Genomic DNA, 20,034 nt, shown 5'->3' on the forward strand with positions numbered 1-20,034 from the left:
CATCTGAGAGCAGTCCATGCAGTAGGGCAACATGGAAGCAGGAAAGGCCTGTAGATTTTGTAGGAAGAGATGGGATCTCATTCAGACACATTTGACTGATTTCCCATCTCTGATGTCATAAGTGAAGAGTCACTAGGTACTAGAGACTGGCCATCAAGACCCTCCACTCTACAACTGAAAACATTTAAAGAGAGGTGAGCTGGTAAATGTTTAAAAACTGCCACTCAAAAACAATGTATGCATTTATAAATTCAGTCTGCATTGTTAACATTTTCTCCCTCTCTTAAGTCTAGAAAATAACAAAACAAAAAATCAAGTCTTGATTTATAGCATTTGCTACTTTCTGAGGTGCAATTCTCACACTGAAAAAATTAACAGTTTCCTCTTGTGAGCTTGTATGAGCCAGCTCCAGCATACTACTGCATTTAAGTATCCAACATGGAAAATTCCAGCAAAAAAACCCAAATCACAGATGCCAAGGAGGAGTGTATAGAGTTCAAAAGCCTGTCACATGCAAGGCTAGACTATCAAAAACCAGAGAGGTTTTCCAGACTTTCCCAAATATCCACATATGTGTGTTTCTCAGGGGATGGAGCTGTGATGTTTAAAAAGGTTCAAGAGGCATAGTTTCCAGGTAATTTAGTCATTTTATTAATAAAGCCAGCAGATTACTAATAAAAGGATGGTCATTTGGCTGTCTCTCTTAGTCCAAAGACCACTAATCGGGTGGGGTCAGAATTTATGTGCCCTTCAAAGAAGAGGTGTTCCTGAGGGATGCCTAATCATCTCTGATAGGTTAATCGAATGGGAGATGGGCTATCTTGGGGTACATGTCTTAGGTCACTCAAATCTTGGTCAAAGAGACATCAATTTCCCTATCACCTGTCTTAATAATAGAGAGAATCAACATTTTCCCAGGTCCTGTCTAAGCAAACACAAGAGCAGAAATACTCCCATTAGCTTAAACTTGGAATTTGTCTGATTAGATCTTTATGAGTAAATTCTTATGAGAGACTGCCCAGTTGATTTCTGGGTAAAGAAGTAGAAAAGGGGGAAATTTTGGGTCCCAATACAAAAATTGGTTATGAAGTATGAGAGAAATATTCATTTCTCACAGAGCCATGTAAAAGGGAAATGAGTACTGTGAATTGAGTTTATAGCTACACTCTAATTTAAATATTCAAATAGATCTTTGATGTCACGTATTTGAAAGTTCTCTCCAATAATGCAGATTGCAATCTATCCACACATGCCCATTGTCTGCAGCTATTGTCCAACAACTCTTGTCTTGTGCAACATTATGCACAGGAAATCCACCTAACATACTGGAGGTCTTCCTTATTTTCTCCCGGCATTGAAAAGATACCAGTAAAGCACTATAGTTGTTGGTCTGTCATCCTTCACTCTTGCCATACAACCAGCCCTTTCTCCTAACATACACTTCATTTCAGACATTTTTTAATGCTGGTATTCTTTGGAGTTCCTCATTTATTACCAGGTGCTGCCTGATCATACTCACCATTGCCTCTCCATTGCCCTCTGTGTGATGCTCGTTTTTAAGTTTGGGAGGAAAGTCATATCCCATGCCACACTATCATGTAGCAATACTGATAGAATCTTGATATTAAAAAATTTTTGCTTTTATAGAGAACTTGGGGGAAAATTTTTTTCAATACTTATTTGGATGGACTACCTGTATAACTTATCCATCAGTATGTTTCTCTGGGACAGACAGTACCGATAGACAATGAATTGCACTTAGAGTTGAACAGGAGAAGGGGAGTGGGCTGGATAACCGTCAGAAAATTTCAGAGCTCCAAATTAGATGTTCCCTTTTCTTTAAAAGCCTGAAATTTCAATTAATTTGTTTAAAGGGGGTTTTTCTTGCTCTCTGTCAAAGGCCCTAATCATTTACTTGTATAATAGAATTGGTTAGGGTTCCTAAATGATCCAACTATGCTTGGTATCCCTTTAAAAGTTCTTGGTAGCAATCAACAATAAAAAGCTTTTACATAATTTATTACTTTCATAAATACTAATTTCCATCTTAGTTATTTCACTTTAAAAAGATATCCTAGAACTTTCTATAATACAACCTGCTATACAATGGAATTCTCTAAAATGCAGGAACATTTTAAACCTATCCAGTGGGGTTCATTTATAAAAGTACTAAAAGGACTTCATTTTAATATCATCTTACGTTTGACATAGTTATGCAGAGGAAGTTGTCAACAAAGCACAAATGTTATAGATATAAAAGAAATATTCTGTATTTGAAACAAAATAAGCTTCCTTGTAAGGCATAAGTTAAAAATTAGAGGAACATCTCTCTCATTCTTAATTCTTTACCCATTATTAATGCTAACATATTGATAATTACTAATAATTAATTGATTAATGTTGTTAATATTACATTTTAATAAGATTTTTAATGAAGCAAAAATACAAGTAGGAAAATGCCTTACAAAATTTCCTTGAATTGACTATGGACAATTGTTATTTTAAATAGTTTTTGTAACATGTTAGTGAAAACTTTTTATTTGAGAAGTTTGGGTTTGATAATTCATTTGCTATTATTCAAAGAAAATTTCCTAGGTAGTTTAAAATTCACCTGAGGATACCATATGGTGACATTTTATATTCCTTTTCATGTTTGTCTTTGCCCTTATTCTATTGGGATTGCCTTGCTTCACATTTTTTCTTTTTTTCTAATTTAAGGACTTTGTTTTCATTTCTTCACTAGATTCTCTTCTAGATAGATAGGTAGATAAAGCATTAATTAAGTGCTTTCTATTTGCCAAGCAATATACTAAGTGCCAGCTTTCAATCTGGCCTGTAAAAATCTATTTGTTTTTCTCTACAGCTTCTATCCCATTGGCATGCTTCCTGTGCCTATTTCTATATTTCTTTACCCTTTATTTAAACCAATATGTCTGTGTCGATTTCATTTTTTTCAGATACTTATATTGGTGCCCATTTGGCTTCATCCTTTACTTCAGTATTTCTTATTCTATGACATGCAATTAGATACACAACCTACAGAGCTCCTCCATCAGTAACTAACATCTTAGACCAGACACTGCAAACGGTCAATGAGTTATACCCTGAATTAGAGCACTCAGTGGAGCTGAAGGAGCAGAATCACCTCAGGGAATTTGTGAGGATTCTTTAATGAGCACAAACTTCTTCCTGAAACAAAGGCCCATCTTTTGAATACCAGTATCCTACTGGTATTGTTCTGTGACTGCAAGCCTTCTAGTCTCTGAGGAAATAAAAATAAGTAATTCAGAGGGCAGTGGAGAAGCACATGGTGGGTATGAGCAGATTAAAATACAGAGCTTTAACAAACTACAAAGAACTTGACTAAATTTCCTACCTGTGTTATAAATAGTTTTAAATCATCTGCTCTAAAGAAGATAATAAATCAAGTGAATTATGTTAATATAAAAATCATTCATAATTGGCTCTGGACTATTGTCATGCTATTTACACTTGAATAGGTGGCGGAGGTGCTCTATTTTATTTTCAGTTCTAAATTCTGGCCTCCCACCTCTCCCTTCCCCACTATTCAGAAAGCAAGAAAAAAAACCTCATTATACATATGTACAGTCAAGTAAAATAAATTTTCAAATTAGTCTTGCCAAAAAGATATATACTTCATTCTGTACTTTGAGTGCATCGTCTTTCTGTGTGGAATTGGATAGCATGTTTCATCGAGAGTCCTCTGAACTGGTTGGTTGTTGGTTCTATTGTGTTGATAAGAATTCCTAAGTCTTTCAAAGTTGTTTCAAAAAAAATTAAGGGTTTTATTATTTTAATATTGACCTACATTAGCCTCTGCTAACTAATCACTACTTCAGTCACTGTCATGTGTACCTTTGAATTTGAAATGTAGGAGACCTCTTTCCATTATGCTTTTAAATTCTGATGAGTACTCTAGAAGTTTATTTTTTAAATATATGTGTTCCTTTTGTGCTGTTTCAGCACTTTTAGCACTATAGACACCTATGCTGAAAAAAAAAATTACTGGGCAGCTAGGTGGCACAAATGGATAGAGTTCCAGGCCTGGAGTCAGGAAGATTCACCTTCCTGAATTCAAATCTGGACTCAAACACTTACTAGCTGTGTGACCTTGAGCAAGTCACATAATTAAGCTTGTTTGCTTCAGTTCCTCATCTATAAAATGACCTGGAGAAGAAAATGGAAAACCACTCTAATATCTTTAGCAAGAACCCAAATGGGATCACAAGAAGTCAAACATGACTGAAATAACTCAATAACAACAACTGTTAAAAAAAAAAAAGCTTCAGTGGCAACAGCATCCAGATTACAGCGAGGAAAAGACCAAACAGTGCTTGCTTTCTCTGTCCAAGAGTGCAAGAAAGGCAATGCCTGGCCGTAGTACAAAAAAATCCAGATGGGCAGCTAGGGGGTACAGTGGATAGACCACTGGACATGAAGTCAAGTCAGACCAGACACTTGACACTCACTAGCTATGTGACCCTGGGCAAGTCATTTAACCCCAATTGCCTCACAAAAAAAAAATCCAGAAACAGGAGATAAGAGCAAACAGAAGAAAAACTGAAAACAATGAAGATATGCTATTGCTTAATAAAAACCCAAGAGGTTAACCCAGAAGAAACTAACTCCACAAAATGATACAAGTAAAACCTCAGGAAAAAAAGAATGTCTTGCCCTCAAGCTCTATAATAGTAGCTGGGGAGAAATGAAGTGAGATATATATATATATACACTGTAATTAGAGCTCTTGAAAAAAAAGAAAAAGGAAGGAAAACAAATTGTTTAAAAAGAAGGTAGAGATACTTTTAGATAAGATGCTGACATGAAAGGAGAAAGAGGAGCCCTGTTCTTTCAAATATACACCAGAAAAGATTTAGTAAAGGTATCAGATTGAATGATGATCAAGAAATCTAAAGAAAATATCAGTAAGCACCTTCATCCAGTCTAGTCTACATACAAAAAGACAACCAGAAGCCTAGGATCATTGGGTGAGTGATCCTGCCAAGGAATCACAAGCACAGACCAGATGCCTTCTAGCACTCTGACTTGGGATACTCCACAGGCACTTGCAATCTTCAACACTCTTTTATTCCAGTAGTTGAAAAACTCAGAGAGCCATGCTGAGGAAGCTCCCAAGAAGCCAGCAGTATTGCTGCCTCTGCTGCTGCAAAGGCAAGGCAAAAGCCAGGAGCTTTTTGACTGGTGTGTCCTGGGGAAAGAGGAGAAGAGGGTAGAAAGTCAATGGCATTCTGAAGCTGGTACATGGAATCCTGAAAACCTCAGTATTATAATGTCTGATGATGATCCCAAGAGTCCTGCAGAGGAAAAAATAGAAGGGAAAAACTCTCCAATATTCATGAGTGAAAAGACCAGAACCAAGTAGGACCTTTCATAGCCAAACACTTTAATCAAGACAAACTTAGAAAAGCAAATTCATTTGAGCAGTAGGAAGGGACCAAATGAGAATGAAGTGTTTACATCTACAGTTATATTTACAAGCATCCCTTCAGAATTCTAATGTTTTCCAGGGTCACAGAGATGTTTTGTATTTAGCATTTCTTTTGTCTGTAGGAAATAGATACCTTTTCCATTCCTGATTCATATTGTACAATGAATAATGTGGAAACTGTCCGTGTTATTCATGCCATCAATCAAAACCAAGTTTGGTGCTGGGAGGATATCGACCTCTAATGAGAGGGGTTAGGTTCCTCCTCTACATATTCCCTACCTATTGTTTGGGGAAAATTGCTTAAGGCTTTGATTTTTATTCATATCTATGGTCTTCCCAAAGTTGGATATAAAAAATTATTCATTGTACAATATGAATCAGGAACAGAAAAGGTATTTATTTCCTACAGACAAAAGAAATGCTAAATACAAAACATATGTGTATTGACTGAAAGACTTAAAATAGGATCAGTAACTCAGCATGTAACTATTACTTTACTTTCCTGAGAAGTTAAGATTTAAACCTCATCAGAATGTACAGCAGTTTGCAAGATTGATAAATAGGCATTTGACAGCCCCCCCTGTACTCTCACCTCATCAGGCCTAAGTGTCATCACAATTTAAGCAGGATATTGATAAGCTAGAGGGTGTCTGGAGGAGGGCAGCCAGGATTGTGCATGGCCTTGAATCCATGTCACATGAGGATCAGTTGAAGGAACTGGGCAGGTTTAGCCTGTAGAAGAGAAGAGACTAAGGGAGGAGGGGAGGAGAAAGGGAAGGTTTGAGGAGAGTTATCACGTATTTGAAGTGTGAAGGTCTGTCATGTGCAGAAGGGATTAGACTTGTTCTGTTTGACCTCAGAGGGCAAAACCAGGAACAATGGGTGAAAAAGGCAAGGAGGTAAATTTGGACTCGATAGCAGGAAGAACTTCCTAACACTTAGAGCCTCACAGAAGTGGAATGGGCTACTTAAAGTGGGAAGAGGCAGGCTGCATGACCACTGTGGAGAACGTTTTAGTGGGGATTCCTTTTATGCATGGGTTGGACTAGATCGGGGGTTCTTAAATTGTGGTACATGGGTCCATGGATAGATTTCAAATTTGGATGGGGTTGGAAGGTGAGGGTGGGATTAAATCTCTATTTCCACTAACCTCTAACTAAAATTTAACATTTCTTTTGATGATTTTAAAACGTATTCTGAGAAGAAAACCATAGGCTTAACCATATTGTCAAGGGGGTCTGTGACATACAAAAACAGTAAAAAACCCCTTTCTGAGAAATCCAGCTATAAAGGGCAGAAGACAGCATGATAGGAAGATGGTCAGCAAGGATGAAAGGATCGAGTAAGGTCTTTTTCAGGATGGGGGAGACATGGGTGTATGTGTAGGCAGTAGGGAATGGGCCAGTGGACAAGGAAAGTAAGTAAAAGAGTGGGGATGATAGAGGGAGTAGTCTGTTGTTGGAAGAGATGGAATGGAATGGAATGGAATCTCTTGAGTGGGCTGAGGGGTTAGCCTAGATAAGGAGTAAGCCCACCTCATCATGTGAGACAGGGGTGAAGAAGAAGTTAGTGCCAGAATACATCTGAATTATAGGAGATAAGGAAGAGGGGAGAAGAGGAGGCTCACAGAAAATGGCCTCAATTTTTTTCAGCAAAATATGAGGCAAGGATCTCAGCTGAGAGGGTTGGGGAAGGGGTAACCAAGAGAAGTTTGAGAAGGAATGAAAAGGTTTAGAAGAGGAAAGGGACCTATATGTACAAAAACATGTATAGCAGCTCATTTCTGAGAGCAAAGAATTAGAAATTGATGATGCCCATCAATTGAGGAATGGCTAAACAAGTTGTGATATGTGATTATGATAGAATACTATTGTACTATAAGAAATGATGAGCAGCATGCTCTCAGAAAACCCTGGAAAGACTTGCATGGGCTGATGGAAAGTGAAATGTATTGTGTACAAGGTAACAGCAATGTTGTGTGATGATTGGCTGTGAATGACTTAACTATTCTCAGCAATACAGTGATTCAAGACGACTCTGAAGGACTTATGATGAAAAATGCTGTCCATCCTCAGAGAAGGAACTGATGGTGTCTGAATACAGATTGAAGCATACTCTTTTTACTTTCTTTATTTTTCTTGAGTTTTTTGTCTGTGTTTTCTTTCATAACATGACTATTACGGATGTGTTTTGCATGACTACACATGTATAACCTATATCAAACTGTTTGTCTTCTCATTGAGGGGGGTGGGTTGGAGGAGGGGGAGAGAATTTGGAACTCAAAGTTTGAAATGTTGAAAGTTGTTTTACATGTAATGGGAAAAATGAAAAATAAAATATTTTTAAAAGGTTTAGAAGAGCAGCTATGGAGAGTGAGACAGTGAGTTGATAAGGAAGGTATAGTAGGATTGCCTAGCAGCGTTGAGGGCCTGCTTGAAGTCGTATAAAATAAATCTGTAGTGGATCCAGTCAGAACATGTATGTGATTTTCTCCATCTTCATTCAGCAGCACATGTGTAGGAGTGAAGGCAGCAAATGATGGAAATGATCCAGGGCTGCAGCTTGTCTAGGTGTTAGTGGTGTTATGATAAGCTTTTGACACTGTTGATTTCATTTTCCTATGTATTCTGTCCTTGTTCTTTTACACATCTGACCTCTGTTTTTGTTTCCTTTCATAGTTCTCCCTTGGTCTCACACATTAACTGTGGGCACCCTTCAGGTCTCTGTCCTGGGCCCTCTTCTCTTTTCATTCCATTCTCTCTCACTCCATGATATCATCAGTTCAAAAGGGTTCAATTATCATCTCAATTATCATATATCTAGATTTAGCCTCTCTCCTGAGCAACAATCATACATCTTCAACTGCCTCTTGAGCATTTCAAATTATAGGCATTTCATGCTCAACACACCCAAAAGTAATTTTATCATCTTTCTGCCCCAAACCCTCTACTCTTCTAAACTTCCCTATCAAGGTTCAGGGCTTTCAACCTTAGTGTCGTTCTCAACTCCTCATAGACATCCAACATATCCAGCCTACTTTAATACCTTATCATTTCTACCTCACTATATTTCTCATATAGTGACACAGAAATTTCCTTCTTTCCACTCACACAGCTACAGCCCTAGTTTATCACCTATCTGGTGGACTACTTTGATACCCTTCTACCTGGCCTCCTTGCCTGGAATCTCTCCCCAGTCCAATCTATCCTCCACTAAGTTACCAAAGTAACTAAGAACCACCTCCTACCTTTCTAGTATTCTTAGCTTTTATTCCCCTCCACGAACTCTTATGACCCAGCTCCACTGCTATGCTGGCAGTTACTCAGACACAACACTGTATCTCCTGTCTTCCTGCCTTTGCATTGCCTATCTATCCCACACAGCTGGAAAGCCCTGCCCTGTCCTGTCCTCTCTGCCTCCTTCACTCAGCTCAAGGCCCACCCTCTGTAAGAGTGCTGTCCTGGTCCTACCAGTTACAAATGCTTCCACTTTCAGATTATGTTCCACCTTTTCTGTATACATCTTATATATATTTACTTATTTACATCTCATTTCCCTAATTAGAATGTCAACTCCTTGAGAACAAGAATTGGCTTATTTTTTAAATTAATTTTTTTGCCATTTTTTTTGTATTCCCAACTTAATAAAGGCCTATGATTTCATTGGTATAAGGAAATCTAGGTGAGGAAGCTGCCACATACCAAAGCAAGTTGGTACCTTCTTTGTCCCCTCCATTAATTTAAGTTCACAACTTCTCTGACACTTGCAGTCTTAGAAAATTGCCTAGAGCATCCAGAGGTTAAATGACTTATTGAAAGTCACACAGCTTTTATATGTCAGATGCAACATCTGATACCTGGGTCTGAAGCTAGCTCTTCCTGGCTGTGAGGCCAGCTCTGTGCTGCCCTGTCTCTGAAGTTTTTATTATTAGATTTTATCCAGAGACTATCATGAGAAGTTTTTTAAACATGTGAAATATTTGGGGAAATGATACCTGGGAATAACTAAAATGCAAAAGTAAATAAAAATGAAATAGACTGAACATTGGATTGCCTAGGGAGTGGCTCATTGTTTCCCAAAATATTGGGACACATCAGTGTGTCACAGAGATTTTGCTGATAGATGGCCACAAGTAATCTACTTTCTGTCCTTCCCACTCTTTCCTTTCTACTCTGTCATAGTGGTGTATATAGATATACATATCAATATACACACACATGTATATATATATACATATATATACACACACACATGTGTGTACATATGTGTGTGTATGTATGCATGTATATCCTCTTTGTCATTGAGATTATGCTAGGATCCTGTGTGTGGTATAACTAATCCTCTATATTCAATCTATAAAATCATGAAGCTGTGGCAAACACACATGCTTGGTCAGTCACCAAATCAAAAATGCAGGAAGCAGGGAATAAGCCCTTAAAATTAAAAGGATTAAATTTAATACAAATAAAATTAAGTACTGCCTCTGTTGATTGAGGGAGAAGGGAACTATTTACTGAACCAGATGAGCTCTGAGAGCATTTTCAGCCATGCACTAGAGGCCTTATTATGTATTCTCTGTACCTAGGCACTTCCATCCCAAGACTTTTGTTAAGTGTAAACTTCTATAAAGGTTGTTATAACCACTAACTATTGATATCACATTTCTGGTCATATCTAAACCAGCCAAAAAGAACATGGTACTTACTGAAATTCCATCATCTTGCTCTTGCAGTGCCATACTTTTGAACAATATTTAGACACCATGATAAAACAAGACAGCTGTTAGATCAGTTTTGAAACAATTCAAAATGTGCCATTAAATGCTTACATTATTTAAAGCCAATTTGTGAAGGGATTTGAAACTGATGTTAGTTATCCTTAAAAACAATAGTCTGATAAATCTTTTCACTTTTTTCAAAATAATGAGGAATCTGAGATAAAGAAATTATTTTGTTGACTGCATGATTTCTTACAAAACAGTAGCTAAGCCTGTTAGAATTTCATTGCATAAGTGACTAGCCTGCTAAAAAGTGCTAGCTTTACCTTTAATTACTTGGCTTAGTGTCAACATTGATTTAAGACCTGGTTCTATTCTAGAAACAGAAGGGAGAAAAGGTTGCATGGTGCCTTCTGTTCATTTGGCTCTTGCTCTCTAGAGAACTTGTTAGTCATAACATTAATTCCTTTTTATGAACTTAAAGTATCTGGTTATTCCCTAAAAGTACATCTTTTAAAAAAAAAATTTAAGAAAATGAAAATTTTATTAAAACAAAACAAAACAATTGCACAGCCTAAGTGGTCATCTGGCCATAGTACCTGGAGCTATAAATGTACTGCTTCTATTAAAAACTGAAATGAAAAGAAATCAAATGCTTCATCTTCAATAAGAGAAAATATGAGTCCAGAGGTCAACTTGAACCAGATCATATTGGTCAAACCCTTAAAATCTATTATTTGCTATTGAGATTATTTGAACACTATCTATTGAGATTATTCTTAAGAGTGCCTGGCTTGGAATGAGGAAGATTCATCTTCTTGAGTTCAAATCTGGCCACAGACACTTACTAGCTCTGTGACCCTGGGCAAGCCACTTAACCCTGTTTGCCTCAATTTCTTCATCTGTAAAATGAGCTGGAGAAGGAAATAGCAAACCATTCTAGTGTCTTTGCCAAGAAAACCCCAAATGGGGTCATGAAGAGTTGAACACAACTGAAAAATGACTGAAGAACAACAAACAAAATTCATCTTCAGATGGATTTCTGTGATTATTTGAATGATTCTGTATCTCAGAAGTGGGTCTGTTGCTCCTTCAGTCATCTGTTCATGAAAACAAAAAGCCCCCACCTGTTGTGTTTCTATTATAATTTTAAAGTGAAAATTCTTGGTTTCACCAGTCCAAGAAGTTTCATTTCAATAGTTTCACATTTCTTTCCTTCAGGATTTGCTACCAGAACTCCAGAGGCAGCACCAGGCTTTTATAGGAATGAATTACCGGCTGTGAGACAGAGAAATCAAGTCCATCATTTACCAGGTGAAAATAAACATCACTGTTGACCACAAAAGTAACCCTAACCATATCTCCACTATCACTTATTCTCCATCTGATCTCTTTACCTTAAAAGTTTTGTCAGTATTTATTCTCTAGGAAACTTAGGACTCTAATGTTAGTTAAGGTAAATTTTCCTTATGCAACCGCTAGAACAGTAGATCATGATTTTAAGTAGACTTCTGACAATCCATGAAATCTACTTAAAGTCAAGATCTATTGTTCCAGTAATTGCCTCAGGAAAATTTACTCTAACTTATTTGAATATGAAATATGAACACAAAGAATTATGTGGAATGTTTAGAGATTTCCATGAATTTTAATTGGGGTGTTTTTCTGCCCTCTTCTCCATCTGCACAAGCCAATAAGAAAACAGAGTTCAATAGAGTAAAAGGCCTGAAAAACTGAGTAAGGTTTTCTTGTTTTTTCTGAGGTGGATATACCTTGCAAAATTCTGTCCTGACTTCACAGTGCAATAAAATAGCCTCTGTGAACCAAAACAGTGGTAATAACCTACTGCAAGTTTTTTGGCCTTTCTAGAAATGAGGTGATGAAATGTCTTAGTAAATACCATTCAGAAGAGTAGGAGTAAGAGGTGTGCCAGCTCCCTCTGGGTCTCAATCTGGTTCAAGTACATTTTGGGCATCTGTACCAACCACAGGAATCAAAAGAACCAAAAAGGATTTAAAAAAATATCTGAGACTGAGAACTCGATAGCCAAGGCTGTATGTAGCTTGATAAATTGTAATTTAATTAGAGTATAATGCTGTGGACCCTCAAATTAAAGTTATTAGCCAAAGAAATAATCATATTTCCTAATGATTATGAATACATCGATACCAATTTATTATTAAAAACTTAGAAATGTGCAAATAGAAGAGAATTGAAATCAGTGGTAAGCTGTGCCAAAGCTGTGAGAAATAGGTTCAGATACCACTGTATAAGAATTTAACAATTTCATCACAGCCACATTTAATGAATTTCAGAAACAATATTGGACATGAAGTTAGAGGAAGAATTGTCCATATAACTAGTTAATTAAAAGTACTGATTGTTTACATAATCCTTATGACCACACTGAATTTACTAAGTCTTTATTACTCTTTGATACTATGTTAAATGCTATATGAAATGATTTCTTAGACATTATCCTTGCGTCCTAGTAGCTTACAACCTGAGGCTAACAACACTAACATGTGTAGAAATAAAGGCCACTAAACAACTTCACAAATATTGGACAGGTACAGGAATTTAATATATTAATGATTTATTAACATTGTACCCATACAGATAAGTGTGAGTGTATGTATGTGTGTACATTTATTTATACAAATACATGTGTGTATATATAAATATATACATATATATGCACTCATATACATATGGGTATACACATATATAGACACACAGATGAGTTATGACAGTTGCACAGAGGGATTCATCTTATATACAAAAATTTTAAGAGACAGCATTGTGCTAGAGCAAATTCCATCAACTGTGCCTTCTCTCGCTACCTTCTCAGCCACTCCTTGTCCAGTGGGAATGGGGCTTCCCTGAGGAAGGCTAGAGGGTAGGGAAGAGCACAGCACCTCAGGGACTTCAGCACCCAGTGCTGGGACCATTATCTAATTGCCTGTTTATTCACTCAGCACCCCCCCTTTTATGCCCAGGGCAGTTGTTTTGCTTGTCCTGTTCCAGTTCTATTATTATAAGCTTTATATGAAGACAAAGTGGAAGCAGGAAGAATTCACTATCTTTTTCCAAAATAGTCAGGAAGTCAGAGCTTTACAATAGATTTTGTTAATCCGCATAATTCTCATTTTCTATTGAGTGATATGTTTTCATTGGATAACAAAATAAACTTAAGCATACAGTGAATACCTAGGTCCAAATCCTACCTTAGTCACTATACCTTTGTAACTCTGGGCAAGTCATTTAAGCTCCTTGTGCCTTTGTTTTCTCATCTATAAAATGAGGGTTTGGGCTAGATCACCTCTAAGGCCCCTTCCACATCCAATTCTAATTTTCTATACGATTCTATGCCATGGGGCAAGACCCATAGCCAAAGGAAAGCTTGATGATTCATCTAACTCTACCTATAACTCACAGACACTGGCAGTAGTAGCTAGATTTATGTTTCAAGTAAGGCCTCAAACTTTTCTCTGCTTTGACTGCTGAAAGGCTAATTCAAGTATAGAATCAAGAAAATTACTAAGTACCAAGTTGGAACTTAGACATCCTTTAGCTGTGCCAGGAAGTCCCACTTACCAACTTCTAAGTTGATTAATTAGCCTTCTAGCTGAACCAGAAATATAAAGGGACTTAATTTCATTTGACCAGGATTGAAGAAGGTATTTCCCACATAGATTAAGATGGCATCCTAGTTCTACTCAAGAATCAAGCTGCAGTCTTTTCCAGTGCATTCATTCAAAAATTTATTAAGTAATTACAAAGTGCAAAACATTATAGGAAATACAAAAATGAGAAAGACATAGTCTTGGCCTTCAAGGAACTCGTGAACTATATTTTGGAATGTAGCCTCATTCATTATGGCATGAGTCACTTTAGCTCACTAGACTGCCTCCTTCCCAGCCTTCTGTTTGAAGATAGGGTAGTCTAGAAGTAGAAGGGGGATACATAATTACATAGCAGATTCATGATCTCACTCTGACTTGGAACCTCAGCACCACCTGATTCAGGCCTTAATTTCCAGGCAAGTCTCAAATTAGGCGTGTCATTTTCATTCCTTTATATTAATATATGTCAGTTTTGGTTCCTCAAACTATCTTGTCAATCAGTTTCCAAGTGGGTCATAAGCTAACCAGGTGCAGCTGTTCCCTTAGCCCCCTTAGACTCAATCCAAATAAGGGAACTCTGCCTCTGTGGCAAAACGATTGTCCCTTCCTGTTTTAGATCAGTACTGTTCAAGCAGTATTCCGTAGCTCCTTTGTATTACACAGAGTTCCCTAGAAACCCACCCAATCTAACCACACCAGAATGGTAGGGAACCTTGCTGCTGAGAATAGCAATCCCAGAACAAGTTTTGTAGTCTCCAATTGAGATAGGTTTATAGTACCTCTTTCTAGTCAAGGGGTTAGTCAAGGGTGTGATGAATGAAATTTCCCAGCATAACTTCTTTATCCCTGCTCACTTTGGGCAGAGTTTTGAGAAAGTACACTGCCCAGTGAGTTGGAAGGAATTGCTGTTCCAATTTGCATGGCCAGAACCATACTTAGCAATTTTATTACTTGGAATAATTGGCTGTAAGTATGTCCTCAAATCAGCCTTTGTGGAGGAGCCCCCAACACTGGTCCAGTGTGCAAGATTCCAGCCTATTGCAAGGCTACTGAGGAAGGCAGCAAGGCCACTGCCCAGAGATGGGCAGAGTGAAGCTGGGGGGTTGCCTGGTATAAATTTTAAGCCCCCTAAATTTTAGTGGCCTGGGGAAAAGAACTAGTTATCCTGCCAGTGTCTTCAATCTGACTCAACAGGGCAGAAAGTAAAAATGATGTAAATATTCTGGCCCAGGAAAATAAAACAAGTTTAGAAAAGTGATCTTTGGCATAACCAAGGTTGCTAAGTTACATCCATATGGAAAACAAAGAAATAAATAGTTTTCTTTCTGAGCATCTCCTGTCTACCTTTCTTCTCTAATTTATCTTTCTGTCTGGCCACTTACCACATTCTTTTCTCATCCCCTTCTATCCCCTAACTACTTAATCACCCTTTTCTAACCTGTTCCCTAATCATTATATACATTCCTAGCAGCTCACTTATGGGTGCATCACCACTTTCATCTGCCTTGCTTCACCATTTGAAAGTAGAACCCCCATTGGCTATCACAACTTTGTTCTTCTCCCCCAGAGAACACTTCTAGTCATAGAGCTGCAGAATTGGCCCTGGGGAGAACAGAAGCAGGAATGTGGCATATTTTTAGGAGAAATTTAGTCAGTAAACTTTATAGATTAACAGACAGAAAGTCAAAAAAGAACAGCTGGGAAAATAGGAATTCAGAGTCAGGAGAGAAACAGGTTAATTTATTAGTAGGAATGAAGTGTGGGTTCCAAGGAAGATGAAAGAATGCTCATCACTTCAATGTATGTGTACATTTGTTGGTACCAGGTTTAGAGGCTGGGATTTGTCCTTGTATGTTCTATGCGCTCCTCTAATTAAAATCTTCAGTTTATCTTTGAGATGGTCAAAAATAAGATAAGCTACAAAAGGATACTATTCTGGGAATTAATGCTATATATTATGTCCTACTGATATGTGTATGTGTATAGAAATCCAAAGTTATGAAATAGATAGATTAGGGGACAATTCTTTCCCTTACAAAATAATTATTTGCTTTATAAAAGAATTCATTGAAGGATTACTTTAAGTAGCAAGCTGTCTAGTAATCTAAAATATAGTTCAATTTATAAAAATTTACTGTATATAATATTTTCGGGGTCATGCCTATTGAATATATATATAAGCACACTAAATATCTATTTGGCTTCATTATATTTTGATAGAGAATTTTTTTTCTTTCCTGCATTTGGCACTTAATATAAACCAAAGTGTTGGCTTCCTCATAATCTTAGTAGAATTCTTCTATATTTGTTCATCCCCCTAGGGACAACTGCCTACCTGATAATATCTCAGTAAATGCTGGTAAGAAAAGTATTTTATTTGATTTTATACAACTGGTTTAGCATATAAAAGCATTACATCAGAGAGTTAGAAAGGTTTTTTTAGAAATTATCCAGTCCATTACCTTACTAAAATGAAGAGGCTCAGTTTAATCTACCTTGACATATAAGCATATGTGCTATTTGAAGGCTCTCTGGAACATATAATTCTCCAACCACCCTTGGTAACCCGTACTCTTCTTTAGCAATTTGCACTGTCAGGAATCCTTTCTTATGTTTAATCAAGTTTCTTTTTTTATTCTTGTTCTGTCTTCACTGGTGATGGAAAACTATTATCAGCTTCTGTATATTAACTTAGATTTGATACTGAAGTGAGGTGATGGGTTAGGCTTCTCTTTCCCAGTTTAAATATGATTCATTTTACTGAACACCTTCATTTTCATTTATTCATACCCTCTCTATTGCCCACATCACTATCTTCTGTTTCTCACTTAGCCATTACTTTTCCGTCTGTTTATTTAATCTCCTGATTTCTTTCCCACACATCAAGCCATAAAGACTATATCATACTCTAAAGTCAGGTTGGATTAGACAGAAATGACTTGAAGCTTGAGTAGTTACTTTCAACAAAGTAATTGTGAGGTACTTGTGGCTTAGTGGAAAATGGAAAGATTTGGAGTCAAAGATCTGAATTCAAATCTAGGCTCTGCCATATCTCTGCAACTTTGGGCAAATCATGTAACCCTTCTGGTCTCAGTTTCCTCTTCTGTAAGAGGAAGAGGTTGAACTAGGTGAATTCTCAGCTCCCTTCTAACTCTAAATCTCTGATCCATCGCTTTTTATGTCTGGGGGAAAGTAGAGAATATACATATACCTAGTGATGATATTGTTATCAAATTAAGACTTCTGAAGATAGGTGGTAGGCTACAAATGGTGAAAAAATCCAGTACTATTCAAATCAAAGAGATGATTAATATTTTTGAATTAAATGTACTATTATTATTGGTGAATTGTACAATTTCTTTTTCATCTTTATCACCAAGAGAAAATACTAAGAAGATGGAAGTGGTAATGTGGAATATAAAGTATGCTTTTCAACTAACAGTTGAGGTTCTATTAGGCATTGATAATCTGAAAAAAAAATTTAAAAGCTCTTCATCCTAAACTTTGAGGAAATTGGTATCTTAGTGATCAAGTGCCAGGTTTTATATAACATATTCTGTGTGATGTTTTTCCCATAAGAAAGAGGTGTGGGAACAGATTTTTTAGACTTTTCTTAATAAATTACCCAAAACATTCATGTAGAATTTGTCAACCAAATTAAATCTGCCAAAGATACATATATGTAGAACATGTAGGCATCAACAACTAATGGGGAATGAATCCACAAGGGTAGCATGAGGTATGGTAATGCTCCAAATGGGTGGTAGGTTTTAACTATGAAGGAAGGATAGGAGTAACAAAGAAATTATGAGATTGCTGGTCAGGTTGGGTAAAATGATGATAACTGACAATGGAAAGAAGGAAGAACTTTTCGCCTCTTCTTTTTCTTCTGATTTCTCTGCCAAAGGAGAGTGATCATTGGACTAGAAAAGATATGTAGAATGGCTAATAGGAAATTAAAAGAATAAAATAAGAAAGGTGATAGTAAGAGAATATCTATGCCCCCTAGGTAGTTTATATCTCTAGGCCTCAACAGACTACATCCCAGGTTACTGAAGAATCTGGCAAGTGTGATTGCTGTGCCATTGTGATCATGGAAAGATCATAGAAAACAGGAGAGGTTCCATGGGATTGGAGAAGAGAAAATGTCCCAATTTTCAAAAATAGGAAGGACAGAGGAGTCTATAAACTATGAACTTCATTTCTATTCTTAGCAAAAATGTAAGACATATCATTAAAGGAATGGTTTGTAGATATCTAGAAAGGAAAGTAATCATCAGTAAGAGCCAGAATGACATCACAAAGAATATAGGTCATGCCAAACTAAACTAATTTCCTATATTGATCCAGTTGGACCAAGTAGTAGACAAATTTTTATTCATTTCATCAAAGCATTTTTCAAAGATACTCATGCTATCTTTGTGGGTGAGAGAGAGAACTGTGTTAGATGATAATACAGTTAGATAGATTCAGAATGTATTGAATGATTACATCCAAATAGGTCTTCATTTGCTTTATGTCACATTGGAGAGAGCATCATAGTGGAATATCACAGGAATCTGCCCTTGTCCCTGTGCTGTAATAAAAAAATAATAATAGTAATAATAATAATAACTAGCATTTATATAAGCTTTACAAAATATTTTACAAGGATTATACTTATAGCAACCTTGGGAGTAGATACTAATATTATCCCTATTTTACAGATGAGAAAACTGAGGCAAATAAATTAAGTGACTTGCCCAGGGTCACACTAGTAGGTAAATGTCTAAGACTGCATTTGAATTCAGGTCTTCCCAATTCCCCAGGTCTAGCACTCCAGTAACATGATAGCATTGATATATATATATATATATATATATATATATATATATAAGAATAGCATTTATATAGAGCTTTCCAAAGCATTGTACATATATTACATCATCTGATACTCGTAATAGCCGATAAGTTCTTTGAGGGCAGAGACTGTTTTTGTTGTTATCTTCCTAGTGTGTAGCACATAATAAATACTTAATAGATGCTTGTTGAATTGAATTAAATTCAAAAATAAGCTTGAGAAATCTAACTATAGTGATTATTTTATATCATAGCTCTCCTTTGCTAGTAAAATTTTATAAAGGTGTTTTTAAGCACCAACTTGGTCAAAAATGAGTTATAGAAATTGCAACATGACTTTAGTCCAGAAATCAATACAATTTGATCTTCCGTATACAACAGGTAAAAGTAAACTACTGGGGGGGGGGGCAGCTAGGTGGCACAGTGGATAGAGCACCGGCCCTGAAGTCAGGAGGACCTGACTTCAAATCCGGCCTCAGACCAAACACTTGATACTTGCTAGCTGCGTGACCCTGGGCAAGTCACTTAACCCCAATTTCCTAAAAAAAAAAAAAAGTAAACTACTGGGCCACCAATAACTTTAATCTATGCTTATGGGCCTTATTAAAAAAATAAAATTTATACCATCAAGCTGAGCTCTGGCTTCTGTAAATTAGAAGGTATCCCTGTAGTAAATTGTTAGTCCAGCTTTTTCCAAAGGAATAGAAGTGCTTGGTATGTTAATAGTTATACAATATTAACTGTTCTCTAGGACTTGTAACCAAATCAACAAAGGATTTTTGTCTGCTGAGATATGTATTATCATTATACAGAATCCTTCCTAATAATATAATTTTACTTTATATATGTATAGTTTTATGAGAAAGAAAGAGAAAGAAAGACAGAAAGACAGAAAGAAAGAAAGAAAGAAAGAAAGAAAGAAAGAAAGAAAGAAAGAAAGAAAGAAAGAAAGAAAGAAAGAAAGAAAGAAAGAAAGAAAGAAAGAAAGAAAGAAAGAAGAGACTCTCCCCCCTGAGTTATAGATACATGAACTGGTAGCAGTCACTAGGAATCATTAGCTTTGCCATTCTTTCTCCCTATCATCAGTTTGGGAGATCTTTGAAGAAGCATCCTAGAGAAATTTATATAACCCATCCCTGATGACCTGGAGGAAGAGGGCAGATTTTAAAACAAACAAAGAGGAAGAACACCTTTCTGAATGCCAAAAACACTCTTGGGAAGTTCCATATTATCGCAGGTACAGTTCTAAGTGCTAGAAAATAAAGAGGAAAAATAATTATGTTCTTGCTGTGAGCCCTTTCAAAACGGGAAGCAGAGATCTGTTGAGCCATATAGGAAAAGCCATCTGAAGATGTGGGTTGTGGGAACAAGATGCCATTCTG

At 36.7% G+C, this 20,034-nt stretch overlaps 1 protein-coding gene across 4 annotated transcripts in view; it reads left to right on the forward strand.

Annotated features, from left to right (window-relative positions):
• Positions 1–20,034, forward strand: part of STXBP5L (syntaxin binding protein 5L) — a 402,790-nt gene that overhangs the window by 304,505 nt on the left and 78,251 nt on the right. For 2 of the 4 annotated variants that reach the window (XM_020985897.2, XM_078146723.1), the window contains one exon: positions 11,409–11,501. The exons of the other annotated variants lie outside the window; for them this stretch is intronic. In XM_020985897.2, the coding sequence (XP_020841556.1) occupies positions 11,409–11,501 (93 nt within the window). The remainder of the gene's footprint in view (positions 1–11,408; positions 11,502–20,034) is intronic. 4 annotated transcript variants of the gene reach the window in all.

This window comes from Phascolarctos cinereus, unplaced genomic scaffold, assembly GCF_003287225.1.
Source record: "Phascolarctos cinereus isolate Bilbo 61053 unplaced genomic scaffold, phaCin_HiC Scaffold_726;HRSCAF=1367, whole genome shotgun sequence".
Classification (NCBI taxonomy): Eukaryota; Metazoa; Chordata; class Mammalia; order Diprotodontia; family Phascolarctidae; genus Phascolarctos; species Phascolarctos cinereus.